Source organism: Arabidopsis lyrata (genome assembly GCF_000004255.2).
Source record: "Arabidopsis lyrata subsp. lyrata unplaced genomic scaffold ARALYscaffold_2, whole genome shotgun sequence".
NCBI lineage: Eukaryota > Viridiplantae > Streptophyta > Magnoliopsida > Brassicales > Brassicaceae > Arabidopsis > Arabidopsis lyrata.
In genome coordinates, this window is record NW_003302554.1 from 13887867 (window position 1) to 13911461 (window position 23595).

Here is a 23595-nt window from a genome sequence, read left to right on the forward strand (position 1 = left end):
GACGAATATATATGAGAATGAATATAATCCAAAAAACCCGATAGATACCAATAAGAATAAAGGGTGAATTAGCTCAGTGGCCATATTTAGACCAAAAATAAAGAATTTAGCCATCTGATTTAAGTAATTCAGTAAGTAACTAAAAACCCTAAATAATTACAAGTTTAGCCCTGCATTATTTCTCTATTTTTTCAATTGCCACAACTTTAAAACACAGCTTTTTTGTCATCGGAGCTACAGTCTTTTGCCATTACCGGCGGCAACGTTGCGGAGAAACCGACAAAATATCTGAGCGTTGAGCATGTTTGCGTATAGAAGTTTCGATTTGTGGTCGAATGAGCCTGGATTAGATCTAAAGAGAACGAAATCAAAAATTTTGATTGAATACCCTAAGACGGAAGAATGAAGTCGGAGAGGATTCCTGAAGAATACGACGTCGAGATCTGGATTCGACGGTGGAGAAAGGAAGAGACGAGGGTGGTGTGAGGAGATTACATAGCCGGGATTAGAAACTGATGAGGACCGTGTAAGGGGGGGTATAAATGTGTATATTACATAATATATACAGAATATCGTTACCTCTTTTTTTTATGGTTACTTACTTAATTTGTTGTTTTTTGTGGTTATTTACTCCAATTTTCCAAGAATAAATATGTCAGGATATTTTATTTCTACTATACTGAATCTATGCGGTTCTACTAGTTTTTACCTTGAACAAAATGTTTTTGAAAAATTGATATGTTGTGTTTTTATCGGTTTTGAGTCTTTGTTTTCTTTCTTACATCATATGTTTTATCGAGTCAAAGTGTGTTTTTAGAGTCTTTTAGTCGTTTATCGAGTCTCTACAGGTTTTAGGTTGCTTCGGAGGAAAACGAGCTGTTTTGGGGTATAAACACACTTTTGGAGATGCAGTTTCGTTTAGAAATGTCAGACGTTTTTCCTCAGATGGAATACTTCCCACCGTTAGATCTTTCTGCATTTTTGACACAAGTTAGATGAAGATGTTATCTTGAGTTTACAAGTGGTTTGAAGGAAATCCAACGGTGCATTCAAGAGCTATACCTGAATTAGTGAAGACAGGTCATTCTGCCGAGCATTTGAAGCAGTTGCGGAGTTGGAGACCAGAAGATTCAGATCGATCGATCCACTTGTGGATCGATCGATCCCATCCTCTGCGGACGAGAAGCAGTTTCCAGTGACTCGGGATCGATCGATCCACCCACCGGATCGTTCGATCCCTTCCCGAGACGTACTTTTGGCCCAGAATTGACCCGATTCACTCCAGATCCGACCCGGCTCGTTTCCTATTGTTTTAAAACCCTATGCTCGACTCTTTACACATTATCTTTGATATTTTTGAGTTCTAAACTTGGTTCTTTGGTTTGTAAATAACTTTGGGCAAAGGAATCCATCCTCTTGACACTTGGAGAAGATTTCTAAACCCTATTCCTTTTCTATTTTATTGAATCATGTTTTCTTTCAAAAAAAAAAAAAAAAAAAAAAAAAAAAAAAAGAAAAAGGCGCCGTTGCCGGGGACCAATTGCGTTACCTAAGGATTTAGGATTAGTTTTTAGTCTAAAGTATTTTTATTTTTTTGCTAACTATCACTTTTGTTTTTTTTAGGTGCTGTGCTGGCCATGGAATATAATGATTGGCTAGAAGAAGAAGAGGATGAGCCATATACGGAGCCACCATTTGATGAGAGTGTTCTTACACCGGAACAAAAAGTGAAGTTAGATGAACTTCACAACGAACATCCGACATTTGTTAGGAGTGATTTAGCGATCTTGATCCGGTGTAATCTCTTATCACACCGGGCAGCATGTGAAGGAAGAGAAGTCACATTCTATGAAGAACAAGAAGCTCGTGCGCTTGAAAAGGTAATATATTGGGTTCCACCAAGCGAATTAGAAGGTACATGCGTTTCAACCCTTGAAATTCATGATATTGAGGATATTCAGTTGTCATGCATTGAAGATGTGACTTCTAGTTTGCATACTTCCATGATCATTGATGAATGTTACGATTTGATATGTGAGTCTCAACGACTAGATACTTTAAGAGCAGCAAAACTTGCTAGGGATTACCATGAAATATGTTTTGATATTGAATATCATTGTGCTTTGAATGTTCATGATCTCGAGTTTAAGTTTTCAATGCCTGAAATATCTAGATCTCTTCTTGATGAATCTTTACTAGGAGTTATGCTTGATATTGATAGGATTTTGCATGAGAATGACGATCCTGAGGTTGATTATATGGATGGAGATATTGTGCTATATGAGATCAGTGGGGATGAAGTTGATTATTTTGTTCAAACATCATGTAAGCCGGAAATTGACTTTATTTTTCCTCCAAATGCATTTGATCCTCATGAGCATTTAACCATCAAGGAATATTTCAAAGTATATGCTACATTTGTAGTAATTTTTCTTTATGTGAATTTTATCTCATTACCATGGATAATTATGTATTACTTGGCACATCTCATTTCTTGCACTAACAGGAGAAGGACAAAAGGTCCATTGGCTCAACCTTTTGATTCTTATGATTAATAATTGTGTTAAGCGGTCAAGCTTATGACCTAAAATAAGCGCTTGGTGGGAGGCAACCCACAATGTATCCCAAGTAAGTTTTTTTTCTTTTTCTTTTTCGCATTTTCATTTTTTTTCTTTTGAGTGTGTATGGCATCGTTTCTTCGAATTGTTTTCATACCGAGTCGGTGTGAAGCAAGTCGGGGGGATGATGTCATTTGTCTACTAATCGAGTTTGCTTTGGTTGTTTCTTTTGTTGCTTTCGTTTGAGTCAGTCAGTTCGTTTTTATCGAGTCAAAATTGTGTCTTTTATTGAGTCAAAATTGTTTGAGAACTATGATATTTTCTTGGGAAATTGCACATTGCTTGATTTCATTGCCTTGGGACCATTTTAGCACTATTCGATAACTTGGAAGTTCAGGAAAATCCATCACTTGATCACTCTATAGTAGTCCCTATCTCTTTGAAATTTGGATGAATTGAGCTTAATCTTATATACTTGAACTTAATATGGACTTAATTTATCTCACTTAGGGGCTTGAGAATCATGTAATGGATCATACATTCAGAGTTTTGTTCGCATCACTTTTACCACTCTTTGCTAATTCTGAATGGCTAGACTCATTTTTAGTCTAGTACCGCACCTGTTTCCCCACCCATTGTTTGAAACCTCATGCATTCTTATATGATCATCATGATATGCATCCATGTGCAAAAACTACGGAGTATACGGACCGACATAGCTTTCCTTTTGTTAGGATAGTGAGTTGTAGTTTACTGGTTGTCGATATGTGATGAGATTGAGCCATTGTGGTTTAGAGGTTATATTCATGGGTATATGCTGCTGTTTGCGATTGTTCTTGATGCAGATTTTTGTGAGACACCGGTTCCACTCCCCCGCTTCAAAAAAAAAAAAAAAAAAAAAACGAAAATAAAAAGAAGAAGCGGGAAAGGAGAGTGATTGGAACTGGAAATGTCGAGTTACTATTGGTTATATTGTTAAGCATCAGGGGTACTTATTGATTTGATTGGGATAGTGTGTTGGTTGATTTGATCCGAGCTTAAGGGAAGCTATGTACCTCCTAGTTGGTTTGTGTCTCACTGTGATTTCGCATAATGACATGCATCCGTTTTACACTGTTTGAGAACCCGAAACACTTAGAGCCACCAAATAGCCTTTTTACCAAGCCCATAACGTGTTCGATACCCCCTTTGTGAGAATACACGCCACTGCTAATAAATGTTAAAAGGTTAAGTTATCTGATTCTGAAAGTTCTTTTAGATCTCGGGACTTAATTTTGTTGCTACGGTTATGGCGAAGTACAGTCTAGTACGGTTTGATGAGTTTTGTGATAGTGGTTTGCAGGCAATTGATAAGATCATGATCCCGAAGAAAATGTGAGTTCTCGTGTTTTCAAACCTCTTCTTTTGATAAGGATTTCTGCTTTCCTTGAGGACAAGCAAAGATCTAAGTCGGGGGGAGTAAATCATAGGAGTTTCTTCAAAAATAGAATCCAAACAAACTTTTCTACTTCAAATTTACTTTTGAATGAGGTTCCAACCATTCCATTTACTCCCTTTGGACGTTCGTCTCGAGTTTAGTTTTACTTTGGCCTTGGTTCTATTCGTCCCGTAGCTACTAGGATCCAATTGACCCGACACTCATTTTTCGATATTGAAGATAAAAACCTTTGCTAAGAAACATTGGAAAATAGATTGGGAGATTAAAGGAATCATTTTTTCCTCTTATAAAAACAAATTAATAGAATCCAGATGAGAATATGAATGAAAAATTAAAAACTGGTCCAAGACATAGCATTGTGTCTTAATACTCTACTCATAGTACGTAGAAGAATAACAGATAACTGATAATATTATTCTAAATTAAAAGTAAACAAAAAAAAAAAGAGTTTAGAGAATGGTAGAGTATTTGGTGGCAGAAACAACTTTAAATTCGGCTTCAATATTCAACGTGTCTTGTTTGTCCAAGTAAGTCTTCCGAATTTCAGCTAAAGAATGATAGTGATACCAACCCCAAACAAAGTTTGATTCCTTGTGCGGTTGTGCCAGCAGTTCACTGCAAGAAAATAAAATGTGAAACATAGTTACAATGAGAGTAATTAATATCTCAGTTTGTATATAGAAAGATTATAAACTATTAAGATAATAATGCAACTGTCTTTTAGTAATTAATTACTTTGGGCTGTCAAGTGATTGGATCCAAGCGGGTTTAGAACTCGCACATGTACTTGCGTGAAAATCTTCTCATCTGGTTTTAGTGTTTCACTATCAGCTAAATTATGATAAACGGATAAATATTTGCCATTTGCTCTAGCGTTGCCCCTCGGATACAGCTCTAGAAACCTACAAAAGATTAAATATTACGAACATTCATACACACATGTCTATAGAGATACAATTTTTATATAGATACTCACCATTCCCTTCCTCCTATTGAAAATCTTTTTGATGTGTAAAACTCCTTTTCTTTCAACTGAGAAAAGTTCTCAACACTCCAAGAGAACTTGGGATAAGAGAGTTTCTCATCAAAAGAGAGGATTTCCCAATTGGTAAGAGGTGAAGAAACAATGACATCAACACCAAACTCACATTCACCTCCCTCGAAGATGTATCCATTTTCACGGTTAATGAATGTATCACAAGGAAGAATTTTTCGCAATCCCCACGCCATTTTAAGTGCACTGAACCGCTTTATTTTAACACTTAAAAAATAGGGGTGGGCATTTCGGTTTAACTTCGGGTTCGGTTTGGGTTCGGTTCGGTTCGGTTTATTTAATATAATTAAATAATTAATTAAATAAACACATTGGGTTATCGGTCGAACCAAACCGACCCATTTGGGTTGAGAATAAACCCAACCGAATGGTTTGAGTATAAGCTTGGGTTCAGCTTAGGTCGGTTTGAGTTCGGTTGGGTTGGGTCGGTTCGGTTCGGTTTAAATGCCCACCCCTACTAAAAAATATATAAAATACATCCATGACTGATTTTAGAATGTGAATTTAGAGAAAGAGAAGCATGAGATGTATTTTTTTTTTTTTTTTTTTTTGGGCAAACGCATGAGATGTATATATATAGTTCACCTTTAGTAAAGTACTTGTTTTTTTCTTGTTGTAGACAAAGAAGCGGAGTTCCGCAAAGACTTCAGTTGGTGTGGATTCTGTCAAGCTTGTGCTGTCTAATTCCACGTACATAGAAATAAACCCACTTTCATTGTCCTTTACGTTACCTTTCGGATATATGATCAATCTCCTGTTTTTATAAAAAAACATATATTGCATTGGCTAGATAAGATATAATGATTAATGCTAAACCATGAAAATACAATCCATACCAGTTATATCCACCAGAAGAGAAAAGGCGAGATTGGTATTTATGATCAGAGAAGGCAGTAGAATTCTCAAATTGTGAGAAGTTGTGAATCTTGAGAGAATAAGAAGAAGGAGGATGATCTCTCCAGTTTTTCTTGATTGTAGAAGAAACTGGTGCTGAGCATGATGCACCCATTTTATTTTTTTCAACACAGTGCAAGTCTTAAAACTATGATTGATTAATATATAAAGATGAATCTTGGGGCGTCGAGATAAATATTAGGGTTTTATAAACACTATCGTTTAACAAAAAAAAAAAAAAAATTTATAGGGATAGAGGAAAATAAAGAGAGATAGACCAGATTTTCTTAGTAAAGTACATATCTTTTTTAGATAACTTTACACCAGATTCATCAGTTGTAAATAACCCATTTTTTCTCTAAGAAGATTTTGATAAATTTTGTAATTTTAACTTTTAATATTATCAATCCAAAAAATGTAAAACATGTGAGAAAAAACTACGATCAGTAATGAAAATATTACTACATTATTATATAAAAGTATACATCGTAGATGGCTAAAAAATGCATATACTAGTCATGTCCTGTTTGAAAGATTAAATAGTGTGTGGTACTTAAGTGGCTTAACTGGAGAATGTGTGGTACTTGAGTGGCTTAACTGGAGAAATTATAAGAGAAGAGATGTGATCTTTTGGCTATTTATGTATAATCAAAATGTTTGGAGTAAACTTAGAGCATATCAGTATGGAAGCAACAAAAGTCCTTCTAGTAAAAAACGAAGAAACAAAATATACAACATATTTTCTTATAAAAGCAAATTTATGGAAAACTAGAGAACTCAAATTATAACAAATTGGTCCAGGACATATAGCATTGTGCCGTAGTACTATAGTAGAAGAATGGTAGATTATTGATATTCTAAAAGTAAAAAATAGAGGTTATCAAATGGGAGAATATTTGGTAGCAGAAACAACTTTGAATTCGACCTCAACATTCAACGCATCTTCTTTGTCCAAGTAGGTCTTCCGAAGATCAGCTAAAGACATAAACTGATCCCAACCCCAACCCTTGCCTGGTTCCTTGTGCCAACGGCTATCTGCAAGAAAGTAAAATGCGAAACATGGTTAATGAGAAAGACCGAACTCCAAATGAATATCTCGGTATAATTAGAAGACTTAATTTTTTAGAAACTACATTGGCCTTCCACGTGATTAGATCCAATCGGGTTAAGAACTCGCACATGTCCTTGCTTGAAAACCTTCTCATCTGGTTTTAGTGTTTCACTATCAGCTAAATGCAGATAAAGGGATAAATATTTGCCATTTGCTGGAGAGTCACCCTTTGGATACAGCTTTAGAATCCTACAAAACATTAAGTATGGACATGTTAACATTCACATACATGTGTATATATAGAAACATACTTGTTAGTCCATAAACAAAATTTTGGAAAATAATTTATATTACTAACCATTCCTTTCCTCCCATGGAAAATTTATTTGATGTGTAAACATCCTCTTTCAAGTCAGAAAAACTCTTAACAGTCCAAGAGAACTTGGGATGAGAGAGTTTCTCATCAAAAGAGAGGATTTCCCAATTAGTAAGGGGTGGAGCAACAAGGACATCAACACCAAACTCACATTCACCTCCCTCAAAGATGTATCCAAATTCAGGGTTAATGAATGTATCATATGGAAGAACTTGGATCAATCCCCACACCATTCTAAGTGCATTGAACCGCTTTACTTCTACATCTGCATATATAAATATCACTTACTTAATAAATGATAAAGGGGTTCGAGGCACGGCCACTGGCAGGTTTACATAGGGGAATTGCCAGCCTCGTGGGATTAGTCTTTGGGCCTAGGAAGCCTTTGGGAGACCCGCGGTTATTCAAAAAAAAAATATTGAAGAAAGAACATGAGATGTATACTTCACCTTGAATAGTAAAATACTTGTTTTCTTTCTTGTTGTATACAAAGAAACGAAGTTCAGCAAACACTTGAGTTTGTGGTATGGATTCCATCAAGCTTGTGCTGTCTAATTCAACGTACATCGAAATAAACCCACTCCCATTGTCCTTTACGTTTCCTTTCGGATAAAGGATCAATCTCCTGTTTTTATATACAACATATAACATTAGCTAGATCCTAGATAAGATATTTTGGGCCTTATATATACATGGTGCGTAACGATAAATCCATACCAGTTATATCCACCAGAGGAGAAAAGACGAGACTGGTATTTATGATCAGAGGAGGCAGTGGAGTTCTCAAGTTGGGAGAAGTTTTGAATCTTGAGGGAATACGAAGATGGAGGATGCTCTCTCCAATTCTCCACAATTCTAGAAACTGCTGGCGAACATGAACCCATTTTACTCAAATGACGTCAAACCCTAAAAACAATGAACAAGATATGTATGTATTTTGCCCAAAAAAAAAGATATGTATTTATATATATAATCTTTTTTTTTTTGGTAAAATATATATAGAAGAATCTTGGAGTTTAGGGTATTCAAGATAAAACATTAAATAGTGTTTTCTTTTTACAAAACGATATTTTTACGCTAAATAAACAGAGGGACTCGTAATCAATCATCTCAAAACTTTTTACGCTAAATAGCGGTAAAGTTTTCGGTCTGTATTATCCCTCCCCAAGAAATCACGCTCAATGAGCGATTCAATTCTCTTCTTTATCTCTGTTGGGTTTGCCAAGAACCGCGACTGCAATTGTTTGGTGACCTCTGCGATAATGTTGTTGTGATCCAACACTCGTCTTGCCTTCATGATCCTCACAATAGCTGCTTCGATCTGAGGTTTTCTGTCTTCTTCTACTCTCTGTCTTGTCTCTTGCTTCTCCGGTTCTGTCTCCTTTTGTGCCACCACAGTTCCTATCTTCACTTTGTAGAACTTGCTTGCGAACCTGTCGTTCACAACGAATGAGTCCTCTCCTTGCTCATTGGTTCTTTTCTTAGCATGTTTTTACCTTTTACACACGCCATTGAATGCAAGCAACGCTTTAGGTCTGAGGTGGGGATTTCAGTTGCCTGTTCGATCTCTTTGTAGCTCAGTCGATCAGAGTTGTTGAACAACATAAGGACACACATTTGAAAAGTCGAAACATTTAGTTCAAGCTTCTGACCCTTTCCAAACACTGCTTTGATATCTGCTGTTTCCATATTGGTTTGCCAAGACAATTTCATGCCGGTGTGAGTCCCGAGGTAATATGACCTGAACTTCTCACACAGAACAGAAACTTCTGCAGGTAGGTTACACTGTATGGTTGGCTATGTGGGCCAAGAACCGGTTGTGAGAACCTGAACAACAAGTGTCGGTCCTTCTGAAAGCTCGGGATGGCTATTATAAAATCCTAGCAGTGTATCGTGTGAGGTCTTCATGTCAGTGAACATACCTTCCAGTTTCGAAGTGAACTGATACCCACATTCTGTCTTCAGTTTAACTATCAGATTCCTCTCAGCATCATCCGACACAGTTTTTCCAGACAAAAGCCTTTTTGCCAGATGTTGTTTGTAGTATTTCTCAAAAACGTCTTTCTCCTGTAAATAGCGAAACAACATCACCACCTTATCAAGAATAAGATCCACATCCTCCTCCCCCACACCTTTTAGTCCTTTTCGTAGTTTATCATCAACAAACAAGGAGATAAACTCAGGAGAACGGGTGTTCAAGTTGAGGAAATACTCAAACGAAGAATTCAGCGCATTCTGGAACGTCTTAACGTTGTTGAATGCCATGTTGATAATTTTGTCATACTTATCCCGCTCATCCAATAGACGCTGCACAAATTCAACGGGAACCTTTGATTTCTCTGGATCGGTAACCAGCTGTTTTCCCATCTCCCTAAGATGCAAAGTCATAACATCTCTAATAGTAACAAGACCATTGGCAACCCTGCGGAACAAACTGTACATTCTACCCATATCCTCATACTTATCATTCAAAAGCATATTAACCAAACCTGAATTCTCCATATGAACTAGTCTCTGCACATGGTTAGCAATCATTTCTCTTTCAACAACACTAGTAATCTTCGCTTCGCTCTTGGCATCCAAATAGTGAGCAACCCTTTCGACTTCTTCCACAAAAGGTTTCTCCGCTTTCTTCAAATAATCACCACAATCACAAGACTCAATAAACCCCTGTGACTCAACCTTGTAAAACTCAGCAGAAGCTTCCAAAAACGGCTTCTCGAAATCATCCTGATACACAGATTCACCCAAATCCATAAACATCTTAATCACATTCCTCATCAACAACCTATCTATAACTTCACCGGTCCGTTCCTTATAAACTAAATCAAGAAGCGTATTCAAAAGCCTAGTCTGAATCTTACTCGAATACACAACATTATCCCTCCAAAGATGAAGTCCAAGCTCATGAACATGCCTTTTCTTAGTACTAGAAACGTAAGTCCGATCCATAATCATTTGCAACGCTTTGTTGTGATGATTCCATTTCCTATCAAGCAATTCTAAGAAAGCACCTCCATGAGCTTCTTCAATAGACTTACATATCTCTTTGAGATGAAATGTCATAGTGGTAACAAGTCCAGTATAAAGCTTATCACCATACTTATGTAGAACCATGTTGTATGCGTTTCTGAAAGAAGCAACACAAAGTTTAGTAGAACAATAACAAGAGATGAATCAAAGTGAATCTATGGAAGTACCTGTAAAGCTCTTCGAAACTGAGACCACTAGCGTTGTGATTGTAAATCTCATGAATCGCATGTTCCAGAATCTTCCAAGTTTTATCGGCGTATTTTGGATCAATCTGGAAATTTCTCTTCTTCTGATTACTCATGTTGAAAAAAAACTGAAATAGAAAACCAAAAAACGAGAGAGATCACAAAGAATCGATTAGTCATTAGCTCAATCGAGGAATCAGAAATCGGAGGTTAGGGTTTGTGATGAAGAATTTGAAGGTTGAAGATGATAGCAATGAAGCGGAAGAAAAAGGTGTCATTTTTTTTTTAATTTTGTGCTTAGTATTATTATCCCAGTGGTTTTGACTTTTGATTACCTCTCTTGTTACTTCATCTCCTTGGTTCGATTCGTTTATCAAACAAAACCGTAAGATAATAAAAGAAGTTAACGGGCTTTAAGCTATATTGGGCCAGAATAAGGCTTTGTTATTTTGTTAAAAATCTGTGATAAATAAACGACGCCGTTTCAATGTTTTTCTCAGCTTCTCACCTCTCTCTTCCAAATCGAACTCGCAGAGACACAGATAGACATTGAAGAACATTCCTTAAAAACCTTCACTTTTCTCAGTCTGGTAAGTATGTAAAAGCTTTTACGTAGTGGCGCAATTGGTTGATTTTATTGGTAATTCGTTTTTTTTTTCTTTTTGGTCTCCATCACCTTAAAATCACATGAAACATTTAAAAAAAAAAAAAAATTTAGATTTTCAATTTTTGGAAGGACCAAAATTGGAATTAAATTTGAGAATTTTTTTTCCGGTTCTGTTATATCCTCAAACAATTAAAAGTTTATAAAACTATAAAAGTCTAGCTTCTTCGTCGCGTTAAAATAACGCAAACGCTTCTTGATAGCGTTGAAACAAAGCTTCTTTTGATATAAGTAGTCAACTTCATTTGTTTAATTTGCTCGCAACTTGCAACCTTCAGTTTATAGCAAATTCTCTTCTAAAGTGGTATCCTTTCTCTCTTTAATCTCAAATTTTAGGATTTTTTTTTTTATGTTGGTTACCGTTTTTTTGGCAAAGTTTCGTTTTTTTCAGAGTTGTAATTGGATTATGTTTTTGAATGTAGCAAAACATGTCTGGCGAGTTGTGTTCGGTGAGGCCTTTGTTTGGTGGCGCTATTTCCACCGTCTTCCCTCAAAGATTTCAGGTTCTGTCAATAACCCTTTTCGCTGCTAATTGAAATTCACTGGTTTCCTCATTTCTTCTTTATTGTGAATCTTCAGGATGTGAGTAATATCCGACAAGTTCCAGATCATCAGGTTTGGTTCTATTCTCAGTCAAGGATTTCTAATTAAGATGTACTGAAGAATCTCTAGTTTACTCTGTATTTGGCGTTTGATTGTTGGTTTTCACAGGAAGTGTTTGTGGATCCTTCAAGAGATGAGAGTTTGATTTTTGAGTTGTTGGATTTCAAGACTGAGGTTGGTGACATTGGCAGTGCTTCTTGGTTCCTTAACGATCTTGCTCGTGAGCAAGATGCTGAAGGATTTCAGGTAACACACTACTACACTAGAACTCTTCTTATGTTTTTTTTTGGTAGACTAATCAACTTTAAGAACTAGTGTTGTTATTTCTCTAGAGTAGATCTAGTTTCTTGAGTACAAACATAGAGCTTAACAAGTATAGATTTCCCAAACTTGGACCCTTTTTGCCTGAGATAATACTAGTGAGGCTTTATTTTGGTTATTGTTGATTCAGTCTCTGAAACTAGTCGAAATAGAACTAATACTGGTTTTGTTTTGGTTAGTCTTTACAAAGATTGATATATATGAAGACAATCTAGTAATGTTGCTGTGTAATTTTCAGTTGATAGAGCAATCAGAGGTCATTGAGGCGCCTGGACTGTCTTTCAGAAACATTCCTGCCATTGCGACGACTGCTATTGGAGAGATGGTAATGCCCATACACATGATCTTTTCGTTTGTTTGCAAATGAGTTTCCTTGTAATTGTTTTCCCTAACAACGATCATTACAGGCTATATCCAAAGGAAGACAAGGAAGAGAAGCACAAAACTTAGTGAGAGTATGAAGCTTTTCCTTGTTCTGTCTCATAATTCTAAAGGTTTGTTACTTGAGACACAACTGGTTTATATGAGAGGGTGTTTTATTCTGCAGGTATATGTGGCAAATCTTCGTCTTAAGGGAGTTGATACAGATGTCTTAGTTACTGCGTATGAACCAATCCTGATAAAGTAAGTCCCACAAACTTGAAATTTTGAGTCACATAGTAGATATATTGCAAGCAATTGAATATAGATAGATATGCATCGTTTTAATACAGAACTGGAATATTAAAAGATTGTTGCTGTTTCACATGTCTACTTTTTGTCTCATGTGTTTGCGTATTGTGCAGCCCTCTGAGCAAAAGCGCGGATGCTGTGGGATCTGGTTTAGCTGTCCCAGCTTCACAATCTGGAATTATGCCAATGTGTGATGTCATTAAACAATCACTTTCTACCTTCAAAGTCAATGACTGGAATCTTTTCGGTTCCTCAGCTTGAGTCTATACGAAACGAGAAGACGATTCAAAGCCTGCCAAGTTGATGTTGCAAGTCTTGTAGAAGTTTGCTTTGTTTAAGTTTTGAAGTACTTTGATTTCTTGTAATTTTAGTTATTCTTTTGATCCTATTAGGTTTAGTAGTTGGAACTTTATAAATAGGATCTTATTTCCTTAGGCACCTTTGGATTTGAATAAAAACAGAGAGTTTTCTTCTCCTTTTTCCTTGAATCGGTGAATTCTTTTTCATTAGCTTCCCTGAGTTTTTGATTTTTGATCATATGATCATGTGTTCTTTATATACTAATTTCAGTTATTGCGGTAATGATAAACAATGTTGCTGTTTTGTGTGTTTTTAACACTAATGGGAGAAGAATGAAACTGAAAAAGAACTAAACACTAAGTACCGGCTTGTGTCAATGGTAAAATCTGAAACAGGGTCGGCACAACCCTATTATTCTTCTGTATTATTCGTCTTTTACAGTCTCAGATTTCTGGCAGTCGCTTCTTGAATCCCGGGGGTGATCCCATGAAAGTACATGTTGTCTTTGACCTGCTTGAGCAAATTCTAACACTCCACCACCACGTGCACGGACATGTTCATTTTGAAGCGAGAACCAAAACACAAACTCTCGCTCCGCTTCTTCTTCATCTGGTCCTCTCTCAACATCCTTTGGGTTTATCTCCTCTTCCCCAGTGGCGGAGCCAGGACAACGACTCACTGGGGTCAAAAAAAGTTTTAACGAAACAAAAGTTTAAACTTTACTAAAACCATAACAATGTCATCACAAATATAGATTCTAAAGATGACTCTACGCTCACTCATATCTTGGAATCGTTTTAGGCTATAACAACGTATGTAAAAATATTTAGGTTAGCTGTTAAAATATATATATACTAGATTTTAACCCGCGGTACACCGCGGGATGATTTAATTTTAAAGTTAGTATAAAAATATTTTGTAAATTGTATCTTCTTATAACATATTTATTTATATTATAGTTTACAATTGTTATTAAGTAACGGTATACCACGAGTCCACGAGATAATTATTAATAAACTAAGGATTTAACCCGTATTAAAGCGGTATATAAATATTGATTCAAATTCGTCCGCCATATAAATCATTTCCGAAATATAACCCGTTCCGTAACTTCTTAACCCGTCCTGTGATTTGTATTAAAAAAAAGGATTAAATCCGTATTGAAGCGGCGGATTAATGATATTTTAATCTTTTTATTATTGTTGATTCAAAAACCCGTCCCGCCAAACCCATCCCGCCAAAAAACTCATTTATTTTATTAATGTTCTTATTTATGATATGATTCTGAATCATTGTCTAAATATTTTAATCGATGTAGAACGTTGAACACACATTTTCGTCAATTGGATAATATATGTCCGTTTTTAAAATTTCGAATCACAGTATATGCAGAAAAAAAATTGATTTTTTTTTTTACTTTATGTATTATATGATGATTCAAAACAGTTAAAAACAAATCAAACAAAGATGATAGGAGAATCATAATTATAAATCTTAATCATATCTTCTAAAAATCTAAATTATTAAATATGGAATATCCGGTGTATGAGTTGGGTTAAATATAACCCGACCCAACAAATTTTTTGTGAAGGAATTTTTAAAATGGGTCGGATATCCGATATACTTGAAAGCTTTTTTACCCACCCGTCACAAAAAGTGCTGCGATTATACTAGTATAGATATATATATTTAGGTTAGCTTACAATTATTGGGCTTCTATATTTATGTTAATTTTGATAGATTTTAGTTGGGCCTAATATTATATATAACTCAATACAATTATTGGGCTTCTATATGTATAATTCAACATAATTACTAGGCTTCCGTTTACTTGTACGTGAACTAAACATTCATAGGGGTCAATTTATTTGTTGGACTGGGGTCAATAGGGGTCAATATGATTTTTTTTTAATAAAAACTCAATATTTTTCAAAATTTCACTAGGGTCATTTGACCCCTATAATTCTTCACTCCCTCCGCCCCAGCTCTTCCCTACTAGAAGATGCTGGATTTATCTGCTCTTCCTTCCTAGAAGATGATGGTCTCATGAAGCAAGATGATGGTCTCATGAGAAGCAGAACCACAACTGATACAAAAAGAAACCAGAAGATTTAGAAAAATGAAGATATAAAATTCCAAATTATCCTAAAAATCAGATCAGAATTGCATCAACACAAATGGAGAAACATAAGAAATGCATAAGACGTCATACTTTTTGCAGTTTCTCGTCTTTTCACGCTTCCCGTCTTTTCTATAACCTTTATCAAAGGATGGGTGAAGGAATGCAAGTCTATTTTGAACCCCTTTGAAAGGTCATCACACAAAGCTTTAGATCTAAAACGGGAGGACACCACTGAGCATTTTAATGAAGATCCAAGCTTCAAGTCCTCACTGTCCAAACACAAAAACTTTAGACACAATCCTCAGGGGCAAGATAAAATCAGAAAAATGTTCGTTATAATGTCTTAATAAGAACTATAAGGTATTTGATTGAACGCACGTTACGTGAAAAATATGTGCACACTTGAAAAAAAATCACAAATTCTATTGAAGATATCACATTTAAACTTAGACCATCTTCATCCCTAAACCCTCTATGGTATATAGACACTTTAGACACCCATAAGTGGGAGTGTCTTTAATTTTAATACAATAATACTAATTCATACTTAAGAGATCCATAAGGATTTAGGGATGAGGTCAAAGACCTATACACCATTTGTTCCTACAAATTTGATGTTTTAACTTTTTAGTTTGTTCCACAAAGATTTATTTTTTAGATTTTGTTTTATTATTTATTGATTGATATAAATGTATCGTAAATTTCAAAATGCATTTATTAATTGTCTCATATTACTATTGGTTCAAAGTTATTAAAAATATTTAATTTAAAAAATTAATTGACAAATAATTAAACAAAGACTGGTTATTTAAATCGAATAATCTTGTATTAAGTCCCGTCAAAGCTTTGATAGGTTACTGTAAGAAACCTTTTGTTATCGTTCAATTGTCTAATCTAATCAAAAGACGTTTGTCGGAAAATTTGGGTCGAATCAATGAAGCAAGAGGTCGATCACTAGACTCTAGTCTAATCTATATCGTGAAGTAAGAACAAAATTATGAGAGTATTTAATAGTTTAAATCACATGTGATGTGACATGTGGATTTAATTATTTAAACTTTTTCGGGGTTGCAATGTAATCCTATATTTATTAGCTAAAACAAGTAGAGCTCTCAATTGGACGAGTCATCCATGGACTTGCCAAGTCTAAATATACACCGACGGGCTATGGTTCAGACCAAAAAAAACAAAGAGAAAAATGTTAAAAAAATCATAAACTTTCGAAATTAGGACGATTTAATCATGAACTACGAAAAAGATATATAAATCGTAAAGTTTTTGTTGATTTTAAAATTAATTAACAAAGTTTGTTGACTAGCCATTTTAGACATAGCGTTAAGTAGGCTAACAGAAAATGATTACGGTGTTACACTCCCGTTTGCCTTCTCTGTTATGTAAAAACGATATTGTTTATTGTAGCGACAAAATGACGTCGTTTCGACGATTTGGGGAAACTTAAACCTAAATCCCCAAATCGATTTCATTCCTTAACCCTACTTCTTCTTCGAGACCACCTCCATCGTTTGCTTCTTTCTCCACACCACCTCGATCGTTTACTTCTGCCTCGACACCACCTCCATCATTTACTTCTGCCTAGACACTACCTACATCGTTTTCTTCTGCCTCTACACCACCTCCATTTTCTTGTGGAACACATACCATGTCCCTCTTCACCAACTTCTTCGTTTTTCAAAAGAGGGAGCGAGAGAGAAATTCTAGAGTTAGGGAATGAAATCGATTTGAAGATTTAGGTTTAAGTTTTCCCAAATCGTCGAACCGACGTCGTTTTGTCGCTACAGTAAACGATATCATTTTGACATAACTGAGAAGGTAAACGGAAATTTAGATTTCTGTTAGCCTACTTAACGCTATGACTAAAATGGCTAGTTAACCAAACTTTGTTAATTAATTTTAAAATCAACAAAAACTTTACGATTTATATGTTTTCTTCGTAGTTCATGATTAAATCGTCCTAAATTTGAAAGTTCATGATTTTTTGACATTTTTCCCAAAAAACAAATGGTCTAATTGGGCATAAGATCAGTTTTGTCCGCGGATAATATGGACTTGACCATATGGACAATAGGCATATGCCTAATTACTAGAATTGACATGTCTTTATTTTAATCATATTTTATAATTTAAATTATATTTAGAGCTAAATAATTTTCAAATTATAATATTTTACATTTATAAATTTTTATTTTTGTGAAATAGTTAAATTTAACAAATTATTTTTTATTAAATTACTTATGGTTTTGAAGGAAAGACAATATTACGCAAATTTTTGCTGAAAAATTGTGATATTCGTTTTTGAGATAAAACGCAACTCACAATTTTTCCGCCAAAAATCGTGATTTTTTAATTTTGGCGGGCAAACACAAATTTACAATTTCACGGTTTTGGCGGGAAACACACAATTCCACATTTTTCCTGTCAAAATAATGATATTTGGTTTGTAATTAATTAAAATAATAAAAATGGGTTGTCCAAGAACTTGCTCATCTGAAGATGGTCTTTATTGGGCATAGACATTTTTTTGGACCATTGCCCATTATGAACTGTCCAAATTTACCCCATAAAAATCTGTCCATACTACACACCCAATGGTCCATGGACGAATAATTTGAGAGCTCTTAACAACGAATCAAAATACAAAACCTTAAACATGCAAGAACCTTAAACAAGCAAAAGCTGTACTTGGGTTAACCACCTAATGAGTGATTTTTGAATTAAATTAAATAAGTAAAAATATATAATGACAGCAAAGTTTTGTTTATACTTTATACTGGGCTAGGCCCATGAATGTTCTTAATGCAGTCCACAAGTCAACATGTAGAGGTGAGACAGTAAAAGAATCTATACAATCATAAATATTTCATTATGATCATATAACTGTTTGACTTCGACCGCGTCATATATAACCTAGTAATTTATACTGATATCGATGTATGAATTGAAATTCGACATGAATTGTAGACTACAATTAATCGATTTTATCTTTATTTTTTAAAACAGAAAAATATGATAAGGACTAGTCTAAAATTATTCGAGAATCAGCCAACCAAAAAAATATATTTGAGAATGTTCTACTACTTCTATTATTTTTCTGTTGACTTTTTTATAAAATTTTAAAATTTGAATTTTATGGTCTTTTCTTCTTAGATAAAAGTTCTGAAGCGCTTAACATGAATTTTCTCAATGATTTTGTTATGAACACAAACTATACACATATATAATATTTTCCAATATTAATTTTAGTTTTATTTTATAAAATTATATTCAAATTTTTAAGAAATTAGTTCAAAAGATTTTTTTTAAATAGATTTTCTTTTTTTATCATTTTGGCTCCCTAGCATCCGTTGCCTGCGTTCTCAGTCAGCCCTGATGACTCGTATCGTTTTCCTCTCCAACGGGCATAAACCAGAGTCTTAATTTTCCATCTTTTACTTACATTCATCAATATACATTCTTTAAAAAATGTTACAAATAATATATACTTTTTGATGACACGCATTCTACAGAACTTGTCCGATTGTCTTTTCTTCCTTTTTAAGAGAATGGAAATGATTTGAAGGAGAATGATGTCAGCCCTAATAGAGATTGGGAAACGAGCATACGGGACGTCGGAGAGTGACATGGCGTTGTCAGCCTCACCCACCAAACTCGGCCATGAATCTCTTTTCCAGTTTCCACTAAACTTGTCTCACGTACATTTAAGATTTTCTATATATATGTACAAAAGTGCCAACCGTATTTATTTGCAATTTTATTCAGCTTATAAAGTTACAAATACGTATGATCATACATGTGTTTTTATAGAGGTACACGTCGAGATAGAAAGTTTTGTGAATATTTGCCGACACGGACGTTGATAGGCTTTGCGTGGTTTGTGTGACCACCAATTTATAGATAATATTATTCTAAATTTTGATAAGTGGTACGTATAGGCCTCGGGTCAAGTAGAGATGGAGAGAGAAAACGACTGAAAGAAAGTTGAAGGTTCCTTAAAATCTAAATGGTAACCGCTGAATTCGGCTGAATCTGATTGAATTGCTGAATCTGGTTGAATTTTATGGTGATTTTTATCTGAATCTGGCTGAATAACTGAATATGTAAATGGTAACGGCCGAATTTGACTGAATTTTTCTATATAACTTATTAAATAAAATTTTGGAAATACTTATTAAATTCTTTTTTTTTTGTCAACAAGGTTAATTAAACCAACTAATAAAAATATTAAATCCTAAATTTGATATATTGAAATTTTTTATCAAACATAAGATAAAATCATAATTTAACGATAATGTTTGCAATTTATAAAATAAGAATAGATTTTTGAAAAATTTTGTTAACGTTTGCAATTTCTACAATTTTTCTTGTCAACAAAACTAATCAAAGTTTTTTTTTTTATCATAATTACCTCACAAACTAACAAAGAACTTACCAAGAATGTAAATATTTCTTAAACAACATCAAAATATGAAAAGCTTAAAAATCTTACAACTTCAAAAACATTATTCTTAAATATATATGAAAAATCTAAATTATAACAGTCACATAATTCATTAACATATTGTTTTGGTAAAAACATAGATTACTTACTTTCTCAAAAATATAAAGTCTCGTCCAAAACCCAAATCAAATGAAAAAGATGACTGTGATGGGACTACTTTCCTAATCCATATCTTGAAACAGTATTCCTCAACAATTCCTCCAACATTCAACTGATGTAACTATTTTTTTCTCAAAAATTCCTGAAAATTATGTTACCATTTAGAGCCCACGGTATTTGTCGTAATTTCTACATGTTTTTTGAGGGGTACTGAAGAAATATAAAACTTTAATAATTTTTTCTTTTATTTTACTTTAATAATTCAAAAACAAATGAAGAAAACGCTCCTTTGGCAGCTCTTGTCCCCTATATATATTTTTCATACAACCAAGCAAAACTGGTAATTCCCACAAGAAGAAAAGTTAGACAACCTTAAATATTTATAGAATATCTTTTCCTACCCTAAATTATTTTGTCCTCTTTTTAGAGTATCTTTTAATTCAGCTCAATTTAATGCTCTTTCATTTAGAACAAAACTATATATAAATTATTGGGACAAAAGTATAATTCTAGATTAAACGACCCAAAATAATATGACAGCGTTTTCAAATGGACCAAATTAATGTTTGTTTTAGCATAATAGATATTTAAAGAATATTAAGCCAATAACACCACATTAGTAAAATACTAACATATAAGCCAAGAGCACTACATTAGTAACATATTCGCTTGTTTTGGGATACGGGTTATAACTTATAATTAGAAAATCCTATCTTTTAGTGGACAAGGAAATAGTTCTAATTAGTAATTAATGGTCCAAGAGGATCGAACTAAGATATCTAGAAATATGATGTGATATTTTGACATATAACTAGAATATTGCCGCGGTTTTACAGAAGTAATTTGTAAGAGAAAATAGCAGATACTAGGATTCAACCCGCGGTATGCCGCGGATGAAGGTTTTTATTTGGGTTTTTATACTATATCTTTTAAATTGTATAAGTAATTTTTTTAACAAAATAAATATAGGAATTTTTGTGTGGTTGATTAATTATTTGTTAGCAGAAATTATAATGTAGTCAACTAATATAAGACATTTTTAGTGGTTCTATTAGCAAAGTAAATGTGTTAATTTATATTGATTTAATAAGATGATTTGTAGGTATAGTAATTTAAGGCCAGACAATAAAACTCGTTATCTATATTCGGCCCGTTTCAAAATAAGGGTACCAGTGACCTTAAAGTCGAGTAATTATTATACTTTTATTGCCCGTGGGTAAGGATCAGGTATTGAATTTTTTACTACTTGTTCGGTTACTCAACACGTTATCTCTGAATTATTACCCGACCCGTAATATCTTTTTTATTAATATAATAGAATAAATCAGTATTTTATGTAGTCTATCGAATTTACAAACACACATATACATAATAAATAATTATATATATATATATATATTATTTACAAACATAATGTAATCGAAGAAATTAATGGATAGAATTTTGAGCATTATTTATATATTTCAAGAATGAAGTAAAGTATAATTATGTACTTTAGAATAATTATTTTTTTGGAATACCAAGTTAAATATATGGGATTGTTTAGAATATTTCAAATATACTCGATTTTCAATTTTTTTAAAAAAGTATAAATATTAAATGGGCAAACAGTATTATTTAATCTAAGACTAAACGTCGGGCTTGATTTTACATTACATTAGAAAATAAGGCCTTGTGTAAATAAAGTAAATGTCATTGGCGAATAATTTTTTTTTTTTTTAAAAAAGAATTGTAAACGACATCTTTTGTTCTTAGTTACTATCGAAAAAAGCAGTCTCTTGACGGCAAGAGACCCATCTGTTGTTTAAATCCGAGCATCAAAAATCAAATCTTCGCCGATCTTCCTCGTCTGTTTGCTTATTCATATCTGAAAAACCCTATTTTTTCTTCACTGATCTGCAGAACTTCTGCAATTAACCACAAATTTCTACAAAAATCTACCGGATTCCAACTCTTTTGTTGTCATCATTGTTCATGATACGATATTACGATGTGTCGCCCGAAACTAATCAATCTTGCTGATAACGGGTTAGTAACTCAACGAATCAGTAATTCTATCTCTCTGTATGTATGTGCCTGATATACATGGTGCTATAGATTTTTTTCGATTTTGGCTATAGAATCAATTATTTAATTGGAAATGATGTTAATTGATATGAAATCTATATTGTGTGAAATATACCTGATTCAATTGTATGAGTATGAATTGTAAATTGATTACAAACACTTGTTTTCAGATTTCTTGTAGGCGCTTTATAGATATAGTTATTAGCTAGTTAAGGTCATTTATCGATTTATGTAAGCATAAGATTAAATATTGCTAAACAATCTAACATGCGTGATTTCGTAAATGAAGTAAATGAATATGTTGCAATATGAAAGTGAAGAAACAAAGTCCTTACCTTTGCACGGTTAAGAAGAAAACTAAATCATTGGGAGTGAGATGTAGATGGTGCATGTCACCTACTCACCTTAACCATCTCAGACTGCACTACAAAAGGGTATTAAAATTAGTACTATTGCATATTTCTTAAAAGTTAAAGGAAGAAAAATATATTACTTCGACCATCTCTCATTTTTTTTAATGTCCCTCTTAGGGAATTGGAGATACAAAATGTCCTGCTACATCCACTTGCAGATCCGGCTTAGGCTTGCTCTCAAAGATTGTGAGAGCAAAACCATCATTTGGTAACCTGTATACATTCAAAATATAGAATCGATAGTTTAATTTTTGGCATCCATAAACAGAGATGGTTATTAAAAATATAAGTAGATTTTCACTAAATTTGGTCGTGAGTGTTTTCTAGGTACGAAGGACATGCACCTGCACTCAAACCTCTCCAAGCAGACTTGACATCGTCAAGGAAAGCAGTTGATTGTGCCATTATTTGAAAAACAAAAAGGAACAATGAGAGGTTTGTTACGAATATAAGTAATTATTTGATAAGTTAGAAACGATAATGACGTTCTCTATTTATAGTGTAGTAGGTTGTTAGGGTTTTTGGATCCAAGATTTCCGAAAATCTTGGAAAAAAGCAAAAAATATAAGATACGGTAAATAACATATATTCGTATTTGGTAAACTAATGAATGATTCACGCTTTTAGGAGAAATAAGGATATTTTGGAGTCTTTTATAATTACGATTATATTGGAATGAATATTACATGAATATCTTTTACTTATTAGGCGAGATATAGATAATCTTTTTGCTCGAATATGCTTTTAATTACATACCAATTATGATGAATGGTTAGGATTGCAAGAAAGCATTTTTGTAGATGATCAAACCCGATTAGTTAATTGTGTATTGATTAGATCTTATGTGATCCAAGACCCACCCATTTTGAAAACACGCGGATCCTATACGATTAATGAAGAGTCAAAATTTTTTTGACCAAATTACCCTTGACGATTTTGATTAACCATGTACAAAATCCAAAATTGAAATTGAAATTGAGGCCAAATTAGACCATTTTTCAATTTGTACTTCCCTTTTAATAATAAGAGGATAGAGAGTAAATGCTTCTGTCTTCTTGTGTGAGATATACGCAATACTGTACGCAAAAATGTACGTATATATGATGCAAACATGCACACACAAAAATTGTTACTTATATATGTATTCGTGGAGTGAGCTGTATTGTTGTCTTTTTCCTCGCTTTAGGTTCCATTTTGATGAAAAAAAAAAGGTTCCATTATGTAATTGA

General features: G+C 33.8%; 4 protein-coding genes and 1 long non-coding RNA gene across 7 annotated transcripts; 2 read left to right on the top strand and 3 right to left on the bottom strand.

Annotated features, from left to right (window-relative positions):
* Positions 1 to 4290: 4290 nt before the first annotated feature.
* LOC9324791 lies at positions 4291 to 6172 on the bottom strand. Its single transcript, XM_021010182.1, is given in 6 exon segments — positions 4291 to 4592; positions 4595 to 4611; positions 4732 to 4898; positions 4973 to 5273; positions 5653 to 5804; positions 5887 to 6172. Coding segments are annotated over 6 exon segments (957 nt in total). The 5' UTR covers positions 6060 to 6172; the 3' UTR covers positions 4291 to 4445.
* A 398-nt stretch (positions 6173 to 6570) lies between these two features.
* LOC9324792 lies at positions 6571 to 8303 on the bottom strand. The gene is made up of 5 exons (XM_002888683.2): positions 8089 to 8303; positions 7821 to 7996; positions 7354 to 7636; positions 7078 to 7244; positions 6571 to 6979 (listed from the first exon to the last, which is right to left on the bottom strand). Exons 1-5 carry the CDS (start codon positions 8253 to 8255, stop codon positions 6825 to 6827), a joined length of 948 nt encoding a protein of 315 aa, XP_002888729.2. The 5' UTR covers positions 8256 to 8303; the 3' UTR covers positions 6571 to 6824.
* Positions 8304 to 8380: 77 nt separating this feature from the next.
* LOC9324793 (cullin-3B) lies at positions 8381 to 10942 on the bottom strand. The gene is given in 4 exon segments (XM_021035690.1): positions 8381 to 8832; positions 8835 to 10501; positions 10572 to 10717; positions 10925 to 10942. Coding segments are annotated over 3 exon segments (2142 nt in total). The 5' UTR covers positions 10706 to 10717; positions 10925 to 10942; the 3' UTR covers positions 8381 to 8491.
* A 132-nt stretch (positions 10943 to 11074) lies between these two features.
* Positions 11075 to 13358, top strand: LOC9324794 (probable ran guanine nucleotide release factor). Of its 2 annotated transcripts, none has more exons than XM_021035691.1 (8): positions 11075 to 11179; positions 11676 to 11756; positions 11833 to 11868; positions 11965 to 12102; positions 12416 to 12502; positions 12585 to 12632; positions 12725 to 12801; positions 12963 to 13358. In XM_021035691.1, exons 2-8 carry the CDS (start codon positions 11682 to 11684, stop codon positions 13108 to 13110), a joined length of 609 nt encoding a protein of 202 aa, XP_020891350.1. In that variant the 5' UTR covers positions 11075 to 11179; positions 11676 to 11681; the 3' UTR covers positions 13111 to 13358. The 2 variants fall into 2 exon arrangements, with proteins under 2 accessions (XP_020891350.1, XP_002887249.1); XM_002887203.2 differs by lacking the exon at positions 11075 to 11179 and adding an exon at positions 11429 to 11557.
* Positions 13359 to 21631: 8273 nt separating this feature from the next.
* On the top strand, positions 21632 to 22973 carry LOC110231098. 2 transcript variants are annotated; one of them, XR_002334197.1, is made up of 4 exons: positions 21632 to 21914; positions 22243 to 22387; positions 22484 to 22574; positions 22694 to 22973. It is a non-coding gene; the product is annotated as an uncharacterized LOC110231098 (long non-coding RNA). The 2 variants fall into 2 exon arrangements; XR_002334196.1 differs by having other exon boundaries at positions 22484 to 22973.
* The last annotated feature ends 622 nt before the right edge of the window (positions 22974 to 23595 follow it).